Source organism: Balaenoptera borealis (assembly GCF_965194805.1).
Source record: "Balaenoptera borealis genome assembly, chromosome: 12".
Classification (NCBI taxonomy): Eukaryota; Metazoa; Chordata; class Mammalia; order Artiodactyla; family Balaenopteridae; genus Balaenoptera; species Balaenoptera borealis.
In genome coordinates, this window is record NC_138869.1 from 41,071,888 (window position 1) to 41,087,038 (window position 15,151).

Below are 15,151 nucleotides of genomic sequence, written 5' to 3' on the forward strand. Positions count from 1 at the left end.
CTCCCCAAGTACTTAAAATTTTAAAAGCTTTAGGAGCTGAAAATCAACATGTCGGCCCTATGGAAAACAGCTGTATGGAATAATTTGTTCCCTGTGGGTTCTGGGTATCAAAATTTTTTGCTGAAAAACTGTCTTTGGAGTCAATGTGCACACAGTGTTTGTCTCACAAAAAACGCAAAGTAAACTTCTAAACCTTTGGCATCATGACCTTGAGGTGTCTCACACTGGTCTTCTCACCGACCCCTGTTCCTGCCCCCCAGCTGCGCTTGTTTTGGACGCGTTCCCTGTCCTACTCAACTTGCCTCCAGTTAGTTTCACTCCTGTTTTCTTCGATGATAATGATGATAAATCTTTCACTGAGTACTTACTATATGCTAGGCACTGTCTAAATGTTGAAACACAGCTACTTCATTAATCCTCAAAACCAGGTGGGTATGGATCAGAAAACAAGTGGTTAGAGATTAAGAGGCTTGCCCAAGGTCACAAAAGAACTAAATAGAGCCACCTGGACAAAATGCAGGCAAGGCATCCAAGTAGTCTGATTCCAGGCCCCCACTTCCACTTTCTCTCTCCTCCCTGGGAACAGGACTTCCAGAAAAGCCCAAGCATTTAATCCATGTTGGACATCTCTGAACCCAAGGCTCTCAGCTGGAAGCTCTCAGCATCTAAGTCTCCCACTCATCCTGGGAGTGACCAGCCCTCACTATGACCTACCCCCATCCTCTCAGCTGCACACTCCCTGTCTCCTGAAAGGAGCTTAGTTCCCACCTTTCTCTTCCTCTCACCTCCTAAACTGCTCAAAAGAGGGGTGAAAGGTACCTGGGGGCCGCAGAGCTTTGGTCAGCCCAGGAAGGAGGCAGGGCAATGGAAATTTCCCCTTTACTCAAGAGAAAGGGAAGGAGAAGGACTGGGGAAGCTCACCTCTAAAGCCAGTCTCAATTTTAGCAACTCATGGCATCCAGCACGGCAGGGACCAAATGCTCCAAGTGCTCCAGGGCTGGGGGCAGAAAGAAAATAACCACTGAGCCGGGCACCCTGCCCTGACTGATCTCTTTTCAGGGAAAGCCCACAGGAGCCTCTACAAGAACTCTCTCCCCGCCCCAAGGTTACACTCTCCACCATGTCCTCAGATCCCTTAGGGAAATCAGAAGCCAAATTCCGCCTCAAAAATGTCATCTCTTCACTAGACCCCTGCTCATATATCCCTGTTCTTGGAGAGCCCTCTTCCTGGAGAGCTCCAGCCACCGCACCTGGCCCTGACACAGCCCCTGCCGCTGACCCTGGGCAGGTTGTGACCCCTCTCGGGCCTCGGTTTCTCCTCAGGTTAGAGGCCCAGGCGGAGCATCTGGGCGGGGTGCCCCGCGCTGGCTTCCCGAGGCTGCTCACGTGCGCCGCGGCGGCCGGCCTCGCCCTTAAAGGGCCCGCTGCAGGCAAAACTTTGGCACTCGGGGGACGCGGGAAGACGTGGAGTCTGAGGGGCCTGCGCGGGAAGGACGGGACGCTACCTCCACTCTGGGCTTCCAGCCCCTGCTCACCCTCGCCTGGCTTATTTACCCAGCCCTTTTCTTTTCAGCCACGACCTCACGGGGTCCCAGGCACCTCTGCAACTTAAAGGAAGTTAAAAGTTTGCAGCCAACGCTTCGAGGCGCGGCCTCAGGAGACGGGGGCGGAGTTAAAGTACGGTTCTGGGCTCAGTCTTCGTGCTCCCCACCCCCTCGCCCGCCCCGGCTCCCTTGCCTCCGGGCGTGCCCTGCACTCGTGGCCGAGGCAGAGGGTGATCCGGGATGGTAGGCTGGTCCAAGTACGCGTTCGGGCCCTTGGACCGGCCGGGGCGAGCTGTGGGCGAGACGAGATGCAAAGAGCGGCTGGGCCGCGGGGGGTCACGGTGGGGACGCGGGGGGCCCTGAGGTTGCGCCCGGGCGGACTGAGGTTCCAGGCCCTCGGCGCGCGTGGAGCCGCCCCGGCGTGAACACCTCCCCGCCCCGGGCCTCACCTCAGCTGCCGCCCGCCGCGGACGCCGATCAGCGCACGCGGTTAAGGGCTGAGTCGCGGAGCCTGCGCGCGCCCGCCGCGCACGCTCGCTCCGCCCCCTCACACGGCAGGACGTGGCCGTGGCCGTGGGCGCGTGCGCGCGGGACCCGATGGGCAGAAGCCTGCCCCGCCCCGTATCCAGGGCAACAAACGTGAGCCTGTCAGGGGCCGAGCCTGTCAGGGGCCGAGCCTGTCCCGTACCTTCGTGCCTCCCACAAACTACTGGGTTGCAGACGGTGATTTAGGAACAACCTCTTAACTTCAGGGTTGTCGAGAGCACCCCAGACATGAGGGGAAGTAGAGAGGCAGTGTGGGGTCCCGGAAGGCGGCACCGGAAAGGATCGTTTGAAGAGGCTTGGGAAGTGCAGCACGGCAGTAAAAGTCTGGCATTTGTACCACCCTAGTTACTGCTACTTTCTCTCACTGAGGCTTCGCGACAGACCTGGGAACCGGGCAAGGCAGGGCCACTTGCTCCCGTTTTACAGCTGAGGCTCAGGGAAGAAGCAGGATCCAATCTCCGGACAGCGCAAATATCAGCTTCCTACCTCCAACACTCCACCCTTACCTCCCCCTTCCCCCCCCCCCTCAAACGGAGCACAGGGGTGATCATTCATCCATCCAACATTTATTGAGTACCGCTCCCTGCTAGTACAGTTCTAGGGGCTGCGGATACCAAGTGAACAAAACCAAGGCCCCGCCCTCCTGGAGCTCACCGGGGAAACGCCCCCCTTCCAGGCTCCTCCCTCAGTACCCTAGACGCGGCTGTGGGAGGCAGGTCTGCCCTTCTAGCTTAAGTATTCTAGATAACCCTCCAAGTCAACTGTAAGTTCGTTGAAGACAGGTTCAATCTTCAGCTCGTATTTCTGAGGATCTAGAAACAGCAAAGCACTCTTCTCGGGCCCCAAAGATAAAACCTCGCCCTCTTGAGAGGCCCAGTCTTGCAGTGGAGGGGATGGGGGAGATGACAACTATGCTCGTAAGATTGGCTACAAGACAGGCGGGGCCAAGAGCTACTTTGGTGCCCTTCACATAGAGGATTGATGTTTGGGAGGTGAATCATCTTTTTGTGGATCCCATTACTGTGCTAGCAAAGGGCAGACTGGACACACAGAGGCACTTGTAGCCGGTTTCCTTTCCTTCTGCTTCACATTTGTTCTGCCCACAGGCAGGGAAGACTGAACCTCACCCACAGGGCTCTGAGCCAACTAGCGGAATGGGTAGCTGACTCCTCAGAGGCACTCAGGGCTGGGCTGGCAAGGTCGTGGCAGTTGTTTTGCTGATGAACATCAGGCACAAGATCAAACCCTTTGGGTGCCCCAGGCAACAGGACTATACACTTGGAAGCATTTCCTGTGAGACGAGGAAGGGCCAGTACCCTCAAGAGACAGCCTCTGTATGGTCAGTTCTGCTTCTCAGAAGCTATGAGCTTCTCCCACGAAACTGTTGTCTGGAGCTGCCCTTTCATAACTTGTCCTGTCTGCTCACTTCCTTTAGCTTGGTTGGGGAACTCCAGAGCCCCATGTCAGAGTTCAGGATGTGCCTTAGGAGCTTCAGCACCTCTGTGGTGAAAGTAGAGTTGGCCTGTGACTGGGGCTGCAGGCCATCAGCTTCCCAGGCTTCATTGCAGGCTGCTCCCAACAAAGCAAGCCCTGTCCTCCCCCGGATCCCTGCAAGGCCTCCACTAGCCACCAGGAGGCAGTAGCCCAGGCACTTTCCACTACCCCTTGCAGCAAGTCTGAGCAGAGCTGATCACCTAGCCATCTGCCTCACCCATGCTCCACTCCTACTCCTATCTCCCAATAGCACATATTCTCCTCTCATGAGCCCAGACTTGGCCTTTGTCTCCTCCTGCCTTCCTCTGTCCAAAGAATTCCTACAGAAGCGCTTTAACTCTCGCTTAGTAAATTCCAGAGAATGTTTCCCCAAAGTTGGGAAACTAAAGCATAGACCATCCCCTCCTTCCCTACCTCTTCATGCTCCAAAGCCCTTGTTAGTTCTCTGAGGCAGTGGTTAGATCCTCTAATTCAGATGACAAATGGAGAACACACATGCAATGTAAGATGCTCTGCAAACCCTGCCACCAGCCATCTCCCCCCCTCTGAAGGCACTGATGCTGTGCCCAATCCCTGGCCACTCACAGCCTAGTTAGGGCTGCCCCTGCAGGACTTGCCATGACTGAGGGACCAGCTAGCCTCAAGCCACTCTGAGTCAGCTTCGCTGTTTCCTCTAGAGCCAGGAAATGCGGTCCTCTTCAGGTGAGCAAAGGCAGAAAATGCCTAATGAACCCCACTGCATAAAAAGAGCCTGCCAGCAGTCTGCCCTCTGTTCCCACCCCCCACCTTCACAGGTGCCATCTCAGCATCCGCTATGCTCTAAGTTATATCCCTTTCACCACCACCCAGCCAAACAGCTGTTCAGACAATTCCCTGATCAAACAACACTGCCTTCTTCAGTTTAAATTTTATTTTACAAAAAGAGAAATAAAGAAAACTGATAGGCAGTTATACTTACAATTGTTCTGTTTGCTTTTTTAAAAAAGTGACATGAAACACAAGTAAAAATAAATACGTCATAGAAACAGCCAGTTGCCCAGTCTCTGGGGCAGGAGCACCTGCCCTGCTGAGAGAGGAGGGAAGCCCATGATCACACCAGCAGCTGGAACACCCAGCTACAGATGTTCCTCAAAGCCAGGCGCAGGTCCCAGGCCTCAGGGGGTGTCCTGAAGAAAGAAGATGGAAAACCAAAGCCAGGTGCCAGGTCCCTGGGGCCACCTCATCTCTCCCCCACCCCACTCCTCCTGGCAGCAGTGTGGCCTTAGTGGTTATCCATTGTGACCCCCTCAACCCACCTGGACCCCCTTCCCCGACCCCTCTGGAGAGGGTACAGGAAAAAAACAGTCTTGGGCGGGCTGAGGGGATTCTTCTGGTTGAGTCCCCAGCCCACCCTGAGTAACACAACCAGATAACAGTTTACACCCACGTGCACAAGGGCATGCGTGTGCACACATACACTCTGTCTCACACACACACACACACACACACCCACACACACACACACAAACCTGGGCTGAGCTCTCTTCCAGGGGAGGGCCCTGGGTCAGGTCACAGTATGAGGTCCCCTCTTTTCTGAATATTATCCCAGTAGTGGTAACAGAGAGTACCCAAATCACTCCCAGCCCCCAGCCCTACAGACTCTGCAGCCTGTCTAGCTACCTCTCTCCAATGCACTAGATTACTATATCAAATAGACCTCTGAGAGAGGAAAGGAGCAGACTAAGGTCCCTGAAGAGCAAAGAAGTTGGACACTGCCTGCTCAGGAAGTTCATCGTAAGACTCGGGTATTCATAAAAGGCCTAGGGCCAAGCCAGTGGCACAGAACAGACATTAAGGGGTCACAGTGGAATACACAGGACAACAGAGAATAGTCAGTAGGAGGGAAACAGAGTCTGAAGGTGACTGATGGAGAGCATAGCCTTCTCAGGCAGACCTTGAGGTGCGGATTTCTTGGGAACAGTCAGCAGAGGGCCAGAAAGTCTCTTGGGGAACTAATGGGGGAAGGAGCTCTTCTCTCAGGAGTTTTGATGGGGGAAGAGTCACTGAGCTGGGTGCATAGGAGGCCATGGCTCAGAAAGGAGAGACTGGTCTTCTGTGGAATCACAGGGAACTGGGAAGCACAAGGGGGTCATGGCCAGGAACACTAGGAACAAGGAATGTAAAGCCCCAGAAGGCCTTCCCCATGGGATGAGGACTCAGTTCCAGAGCAATGCCAGGCATGAACAGACAAGCAGAGAGCCTTGCTCTGCTGAGTGCTTTGGGAGTGACAGTCCTACCCAGACTGCTAAAGTTTGGTTGAGTGTTTCAACCTATCAGCAAAATATTACCCCAATGATTTGCTTCAGGTCCTGGAGTGGGAAATTTTCATATTTAGTTGTGAATCACAAGTATATAGTGATTCCACACACTAATTCCTAGGGAATAGAGTTCCAAGGACCAGAGACATCCTTAAGTCAAAAGATGCTTAAGATAGATGCTTAAGAAGCATAACTCAAGGGGGTGAAAACTTTGCAGATATCTAATCTGAAGAAAAATATCTGGATCCAACATGGTTCACTTACTTTCTCACTTAAATGGCTAATCTGTCTCTGTTGAATTTTTATCTACAAAGATACTGAGAAAAGGAAATCAAGCATTATTACAAATGGTAATTCTGAATTATTAAATTGTACTATATTCCCTAGGCTGAGGATTTAGGCTAAACCAGACAGATGGGGCTTGAAAGGCCCTTGAAAACATTCTATGGAAGACAGTAGTGAGGGAAGATACCTAGACCTGATCTTCTGCCCTCCCTCTTATCACCATCCTTCCCTTACTCAGGCCTGGACGGTGCGTGGACATCACCACCAAGTGTTTCTGATCAAAGAAACTGTAAAACATGGTTCTTGGGCTCTGAGACATTTCCTGCTTCCCTCACACATATGCTTACGTTTGGTGTGCATGCACGCTTGCCTACCAGCACACAGAAAGAGACGGCAGAAAAGTCAGAGAAGTATTTTCAGGTTCAATTAAAAAAAAAAACCAAAACAAAAAAAACGAAACAAACCATGGAACCAGTAGCACTCTTAATTTCCCATGATCCCAGCCCTACCCCCTTACACAATATAAGCTGCACATATCAAAGAAAATCTTGTCTAGCCAGGTCAGCCTCCCAAAACTATGGCCTCTCCTGAGTTGAAGCAAGACCCAGCCCATGGAAACACTGGGTAGAGAGCAGGCACATGCTGCCACTCAGAACACCCATTCACTTCCCGGTACCTTCAAAAGCCCATCCCTCCAGTGACTGGTTTCTGGTTTCGGTTCCTTGCTGGGATAGTTTCTGGATTCTCAGAGCTTGCTGCTGTGATTTCCTAGAGGTGAACACAGAAATACCCCTCCTTCCCCAAACACACACACACACACACACACATTTCTGGGATCCCAGTGCTCCGGAGCCTTAGAGGCATCAGTTGTAACCCAGGTTGTGAGTGCGCTCTGCAAATCAGAGATCCAGGCTAGCCTACTCCCATTAACCAGCCTCAACCTGAGAGCCCACTCCAACTGAGTCCCTTCATCTTTCATTCTTGGGATGCATCTCAAAGAGAAAGCACTGGTTGGAACTGCTGTTTTTAAATTATTAAAATAATTTGCATAGCTAAATTGTAGGTCTAAGGCTTCTATGAGTAGGAGAGTTAAGTGTCTGACAGGGTGCTTATGAAAATACAGAAAGCAAGCTCCCTAAGTTCCACTTTTGGTGTAACTGAACAGTGCACAAACACACACACACACACACCCACACACCCATCAGCCATCTCCTTGTCTCTTCTCTGGGGATAATATGCCAGAGTGTGCTAAGATTCCCCAACAATGGAAACAGGCTGGTCAGAAGAGTTGTGGAAGCAAGCAGCTACTACTTGGGGTGAGCTGGCTAAGCTGCCTCCAGGACTTGGAAGAGGCAGGTGCAGCAGCTGCCCAGTGAGGAGGGACCCATGCGTAGGAGGTAAAGCTCTAAAGCCAGACAGCGTTTGTTCATCATAAAGAACTGCCCAGCAAGGTCTTAGCAGCAGGGGGAAAAAAGACAATATGAAGACAACCAGTGTTTATGCTTAATGCCTAGATGCCCCCCCGCCCCCAGCAGAGACCCAGAATGACTGATGTATTCTTTTAAGACGATTTAAGTCTCCTACAGAGGAAGGGCTCCTCCATGTTCCTTCAAAGAGGATGGAGGTAGCAGACACCAGGCCCACAATGATCATCCGATAGGTTGAGGAAGCCAAGACATTTCCCAATGGGAAATCAACAGTCTGTTGCCTCAACCCAGCAGCCACCTACACACAGCTTCACTAGTCAGCATAGAGAGCCTGCCCCTAAGGTCATCCCAGGAGGACACAGCTCCAAATTTGGGGTCACTTACTTCCCAATTGCAAACTCCATGATCCTAAATTTCAAGCACTGTGGAATGAGTCTCACCATCACTAACTATCCAGTCACAGGATTCCCTGATCTTCCTGAGAGGCCATTTCCTGAAAACATAGTTGTTTAGTGTAAACCTTGGTCAAGCCTAACTTTCTTTCCTTGGTCAATTCACCATCTACCCAGGATTTATTCACCAGCAGCTATGGGGTCTGAGATATCTTAAAATTTCCCTTCCCATCTCCTACCCTCCTTACCCTAACCTCCCCTCCCACCCCCCAAAAAAGAACCAAGACACATGAAAAGTCCAAATAATAAATAATTGCCCATAAGAAATAAATTAACATGGAGCTCTCTAATGGGGAAGGAAAAGGAAAGGAAAGGAAAGGCCACCAGAACAGGCAGCTGGGGGCTCAGTTCCAACCTTGTGAAGAATGTTTTTTCTGGCCACAACTCCATGACCTCCCACTCACACACTGCAATGCTTCTCCCTCCCAGTCTCTGCACACAGACAATCTCACACCCCAGAAAGGGAGATCTGCTCAGAGACAGCCACTGGGGAAAGAGACACAGATTGGTAATGCCCATTTTCTCTAATAATTTCCCCCAAATTTTAAAACAAGTCTGGCTCTGATAACCAGGGACGTGGGTTAGCTGGGCCTTGTCTTCACCCAAGTAGAAGGAAACTTGTGGTTTCCATGGCTCTTCTCCTGGGCTCACCCTGATGTTCATACTAATAGTTGCCATGAACCACCACACTCTGATTTCCATTTTACAAAAGATAAATTCATTTCTTAGTTTCCCCCTTAGTCCCTCCCCCCCCCCTTTCCACCCACCTTTACCCCTGCTCTGTTACATACATGTAAGTACAAACATAAACACACACACACAGGCACACACACACACATACCTGGTCTGCTTCTTTCCCACCCCCTAAAAGGATTCCACTTCATGTGGAATCTCAGTCTGCCTACCCTTCTTCTCTTACCCTCCCTCCCTCCCCTCCCCTCTCCAGGCCAAGCTAATTCACCCAGTAAGGCAGCTCTCTCGGGAGAGAATGTTCCCAAAGACAGAAATGGGATGTGAGCATCTACCCTCAGATGGGCAAGCAAGCAAGCAGACAGCATAAGCAAGGCAGGCAGGAAGAGAGGCAGACTGCTCTGCCTCTCCATTCCTGTTTTAGGTCCCTGATTTCCCACTATTGCTGCTCTGTTGGATTACTTTTGCCTCTTTTGTTAAACAGCAACAGAGCCCTGCCACCTATGGTCAACCACCTTCTTTGTCCTCTTCCTTTTCCCTCCTGCCAAGTGCCCTATTCTCAGAAAGCCCAGATTGCTGCCTTCCATCTTGGTGGGCAACCTGCTGGGGCCCCGAGTGAGGTGCAGAGGGGCTCCCCAGCTATTTCCCAGTGACCTCTATTACATCATCGTCCTTATCCTCATCATCATTGGAGCTGAACCCCACCTCAGCAACCTCATGAGAGTCAAACGGAGGCACCTGGGACCGGAGAAGGCCGCCAGCTGGGTAGCCTGCATGTGGGGATATGTAGCCTGGGTAGACAGACATGCCCCGTGAAAGGTTGCTGGGCAAGACAGGGGAAGGAAAAGGCGCAAACATCCTCGGCTCGGACAGGAGTGGCTGTGAGAACGGGAGTGAGTAGCTGGGTAGTATCCCTGGTACAGAGGGGTTGAGCATGAAGGAGGGGTTGCTGGCAGTGACTGAGGTAGCCGTGGAAGAGGAACTGACGGGGCCTGCTGGCACCAGAGGGTCAGTAGTCACTGGAAACACCAGGCGGGCATCTGCCAGCAAATTGGACAGCTGGTAGTAGGAGGGGGTACTGCCCATAAACAGGGAATTCTCCCCAGCCTGGGAGGTGAAGGGTGGGGTGAGGTTATGGTTTAAGGAGACGGGTGGCATGGCAAACCCGCCAGAAACTGGATACCCGTGTTCATACGGCTGCACGGGGGCTGGCAGATGGCCCTTCCTGGACCGCCGGCGGGCTGACTCCTGGGCAGCAGGTGGTGTGGCCAACTTTCGCTTGTGGCCCCTTAAGTCCAACACTGGGTGCCTGTCACCACAGGGCTGGCCGGTCACCAAGAGGGAACTATTGAGGCAATGACCCCCATGTCTAGGTTCAGTCCCAAGAGCTGTCCCAGGAACAGCACTGCTGTCCACAAGTTGAGCTGGGGGGCCAGGCAGGGCAGCATTGGAGCTTGGGGAGCTCTGACGGGATTCCCGGGCAGCAGCCACATCTGCATACTGCTGGAGCTCACTGATGATCTCCGGGCTGTCTGGAGAGACAGGCCTGGCCAGCCCCTCAGGGTCGGGGGCTTTGGGTGATGAGGCACTGTGTCTGCCGTTGCTTGTAGACTCGAGAGAAGGCCCCTGGGAACCTGGGGACAAAATGTAGGTAACTGAGAACCAGAATGGTCAGGGACAGAAGGCGGGTGTAAGGCAAAATTCCATTAAAAAAAAAAATCCTGTCCTGTGGTCCCCCAAATTCAAATAGTTTGATGTGCAAACAACATCACCGAGTCAATTTTTCCCAATCACAAAGAAAGAAGTCCTTTGATCTAGGAAACAAGTCTATCCATACAAAGACATGTAACTTCTCTGTACCCCAGTTCCCTGTAAAACTCCACCAAGGTGAATCCTATGAAATAAAGGATATGAAATGCTGAAAGATATTCTTTTAGTCACACTCCTTCTGGGGACAAAGATGGTCAGTGACCAGGATGGGCGAAAAGAGGAAAATGAAGTTTAAAAAGCAGTCCATCCTGGTTAAAAACAAAACAAAATCCATGGCCATGAAAGTGAATGGGGCAACTGGGAAATCTGAAAATGGCCTGAATAGTAGGTAATATTATGGAATTGTTAACTTTTTTTAGTGCGATAATGGTTTTGTGACTAGGAGAGTATGTCCTCAATCTTAGCAAATGTGTGCTGAAATATTTAGGGATGAAATGACATGATGTCTTCAACTTACAAATAGTTCAAATAATAGGAAGGAAGAGAGAGAAGAAAGTTTATGAGAATGATAAAAGTCATTGGATCTAGCTGCAGGATACATGGGTGCTCACAGTGCTGTTCTTTCGACTTGTCTGCATGTCTCTCAATATCCATGATAAAAGCTGGGAACAAGAGCAATCTAGCTCTCATACCCTCATACCTCATGGTGGGAGGATAAGTGAGAACCACTCCCATAGAGGGGACTTTTGCAAGAGTTCCTAACATTGTTAATGTGCCACACATATACTCTTTGATCTGGCAATCCCACTTCTAGGAATTTTTCCTACAGATACACCCATATGACTGTGAACCAGTACTGTAATGGTGGAGCACAACAATCTAAATGTCCAGGGACAGGGAACTCGGTAATGCACTGTATTATACCCATCTAACTGCATCTTGTGCAAACCTTCACTGAGGAACATTTAAAGAAAGGATAAGGAACAAGCACTGAGATACACTAGTGAATGAAGAAAAGAGCAAACAGTATATTACAGTCAGTTAGCATTTGTTTTAAAAATACAAAGAAAAGTTATATACGTATATACATTTTTTTAATATACACAGATACACACATGCACACATACATATCCCTGTACCATGTATATGTATAGAATATCTCTTAGAAAAAAAAAAAAACAGGAGGGACTTCCCTCGTGGCGCAGTGGTTGGGAATCCGCCTGCCAATGCAGGGGACACGGGTTTGAGCCCTGGTCTGGGAGGATTCCACATGCCACGGAGCAGCTAGGCCTGTGTGCCACAACTGCTGAGCCTGTGCTCTGGGGCCCGAGGGCCACAACTGCTGAGCCTGCATGCCACAACTGCTGGGGCCTACACACCTAGAGCCCATGCTCTGCAACGGGAGAGGCCACTGCAATGAGGGGCCCACGCACTGCGGCGAGGAGTGGCTCCCGCTTGCTGCAACTAGAGAAAGCCCGCGAGCAGAAACAAAGACCCAACGCAGCCAAAAATAAATAAATAAAAATAAATAAATCTATAAAACAAACAAACAAAACAAACCAGGAGTAGCACCTCCAGGAAGGAGCAATGGATGGCTGGGAGTATGAGGGAAGAAAAACTTACTTTTCACTTTACCCCCTTTTGTACCCTTTGAATTGTGAACCATGTACACATTATCTATTCAAAAAATAAATTAATTACAAACCAAACCAAAAAAAAAATGCCATGTAGGTCAATGGAAAGTAGAAGCCACTATACCTGAGGCAGCCATCTGACCATCTTCAGGGGCCTTTGGTTTGCCAGTCGCCCGGACAGCAAAGATTCGCCCATCACTGGTACGGATGTATGTCCCTAAGAAGAAACATGAGGAAGACTGTTAGCAGCAGACATGCAATACAGCCAACCCTGGGAAACTCCAGGCCTAGGCACTGTGGGCTCAGAAACAGTTATAAAACTGGTATCACACCCTCTCTCAATATCCCTGAAATGAGGAGTGGGATGACTGAGCTGTGGACCCAATATTACTCACTTATTCCACAAACACTGACTGCATGACTACCATATACCAGACACTGTTCTAGACACTGAAGTACACAAGACAGAAAAGGGCCCTGTCTCACGGAGCTTAACTCTAGAGGGGGAGATAGACAATTATACTAGAAAATATCAGGAAAGGTTAAATGCAATGGAGGAAATAAATAGGGTGTTGTGAAAGAGAGTAAATTGGCTCCTTCTGTTCTGGCCCAGGTCCTCTTGATCTGGAAGGAGCCTTTTTCCCTCAATAACACCCCTCCCTTGGTAGGAGTAATTCAAGATGGGCATTCTATTCCCACACGGCACTCGTCTACCTTCCCTTGGTCTTGAGCATGTCATTTGATCTATCTCTTGGTAGGGCTGCCTCTTGGCCAGAGGTCAAAAAACTTTTTCTTAAAGGTTCAGTTAGTAAATATTTTTGGCTCTGTGAGCCATAAGGTCTCTGTTGCAACTACTCTGCTGCTGTAACATGACAGCTGGGTATGGCTGTGCTCCAAAGGTCTTTATTTATGGACACTGAAATGTGAATTTCATATGGCTTTCATGTCACAGAATACTATACTTTTGATTTTTTTTTTCAACCAATTGAAAATGGTTGAAAATGTAAAACCCATTCTTAGCTCAGAGGTACAGTAACAGGAAGCAGGCATGATTTGGTCCATGGGCCACAGTTTGCATACCCCTGCTCTAAGGCCAGGAAGAACCCAGTAAGGGGGCTACATATGACCTTCTCTGGGTGTCATGTATTTCATGGCATCTTTTCCCTGAAACTAAAGTACTTTAACCCAACAGAGGCTAGGGCAAAATCTCCTTACTAAACAAAGACCCTTGGGGAGCCTCACACAGCAGAGGCTGACATAAAAGATAGGCTTCAGCTGTGTCCTAACACCCTCCAGCCCAGATTTCTCCAGCAATCTCACCTGGAGAACTCCATAAGGAGGCCAGAGGCAGTGGACTTTTCAAATGGCCACACTGGAAAATTCTGTCATGCAACCCAGGTATACTAATTCATCCACCCACTACATTTCCTAATCAGAGACGTCCACCCCACTCTAAGCAAGTAGGTAAGATGGCACAACAATAAACATGTTGGCTTATAACCCATTCCACAGCTCATTCCCTCTGGTTCTGGTCTCCCTGTGTGTAGTGTAAGTGCTAGACATTAAGCTTTTGATTGCTAAGACATCCATTTCAAAGATATCCATCTTGGGTAAACAAACTGCCAGCTGTACGGCACAGCTACTAGCTAAACTACTAGGTAAGGAACCAGGCTGCTCCCTCCCTTGAAAAGTTCCTTTTTAGAAAGCCTGAGGTAACCTAGGTAACTAACCCTTGAGTGACCTCGCTCTTCCCTTCCCACACACTAATTCCCATTCTTATGTTTTAAATTCACCAATAAAGGGACTTCCCTGGTGGTTCAGTGGTTAGGACTCTATGCTTCCACTGCAGGGGGAACAAGTTTGATCCCTGGTTGGGGAAATAAGATCCCACAAGCCACACGGCGTGGCCAAAAATATAAATAAATAAATTCACCAATGAAGAGTGAACCTGTGAAACCTTAGCCACCCCACTCTTGGACCCTAATAAAGACAGAGACCCAGGTCCACAATCTCTTTCTCTCTCTCTCTTCCCACAACCTTCCTGTGTGGCCCTTGAGTGTGCCATGTACCCTACAGGACCTGTGAGTAGCAAACCTTGTTTTTTCAAAGTTCCCTGATGATTGTTGCTGAGGTACATCTTGCAATCATAATAAGAACAACAAGGGCTGGTCTAGCCACAACACTGGCTCTGGGGAAGTGTATGTGGGGGCTTGCCACAAGTACTACAGGACTGGATGAGTGCCCCAGGCATTCCTAGCCGATACTATCGATAGGCTGAGACCAACACAAAACACTGTGTGTATCCAAATCCACTCCAAGATTCTCCATAAAAACAATGGCAAAATATAGGAATGCAGGGACCCTAACTCCTTTCTTTTAAGCCACTGACAGATATCCTTTGAGCCCACCCCAACTCGGCTAAGCTCCTAGAAATGTCATTTTCTCATGTTTCCCCCACATGTTACACTCCTATAGGATGATTCCTATCTTCTCTCTAGCTCAAGCCATATGTATTTATTTTGCTTGCCAGCCCACCACTCTCAACCAAAGGTAGGGAATAAGCCCTTTGGTCAGGCTCTCACCTTTTGTCCCACGGATGATGTGGATGCTCTCACCAGCATTAATTCTTGCCTGTACGTCTGTGGAGCTGTTGAGTCCAGGAATAACAATATCTAGTGGAGACAACAGACCTCAGATTTAGATTACATGGGGCCTGACTGAAGGAGGGAAATAAAATGCAAAGTCCACATGCACTCCTGTTCCTCAATGGTTTCCCTAAAGCATCTCAGTGGAGCAGAGGTCAGAACCAAGGAAGGTGAAACCAGCAGGGCCTCTCACAACTGTCTAAACAAAGAATACTGTGAAAACAAGAAACTTTTTAGAAATCTGATCATCTTTCTGATCAAGTTTCCTTGATTTAATTTAAAAATCATAGAGTTTTTGGTTTAGAAAAAGTTTCAGTTCAAATGGTTATTTCTATTTTTGTTTCTCCTTCCCTAAGCTATTTGCATGTATCTGCTGCTCCTGTCACTATGAAGAGAAAGAGCATTTTCAAGAATCAGCAGAGAAATA

At 49.6% G+C, this 15,151-nt stretch overlaps 2 protein-coding genes across 12 annotated transcripts in view; both read right to left on the minus strand.

Moving 5' to 3' along the window:
• The window catches only part of TEX264 (testis expressed 264, ER-phagy receptor), a 29,288-nt gene extending 27,163 nt beyond the window's left edge, over window positions 1-2,125 (minus strand). The window contains 2 exon segments of the mRNA XM_082348251.1: window positions 922-997; window positions 1,994-2,125. The gene's annotated coding sequence lies outside the window, so the exon portion shown is untranslated.
• Window positions 2,126-4,472: 2,347 nt separating this feature from the next.
• RAD54L2 (RAD54 like 2) overlaps window positions 4,473-15,151 on the minus strand; it is a 98,680-nt gene continuing 88,001 nt past the window's right edge. For all 11 annotated transcript variants that reach the window (XM_082348142.1, XM_082348147.1, XM_082348141.1 and 8 more), the window contains 3 exons: window positions 14,662-14,751; window positions 12,204-12,296; window positions 4,473-10,369 (listed from right to left, as the gene is read on the minus strand). In XM_082348142.1, coding sequence (XP_082204268.1) covers window positions 9,375-10,369; window positions 12,204-12,296; window positions 14,662-14,751 — 1,178 coding nt within the window. In that variant the 3' untranslated portion in view covers window positions 4,473-9,374. The remainder of the gene's footprint in view (window positions 10,370-12,203; window positions 12,297-14,661; window positions 14,752-15,151) is intronic.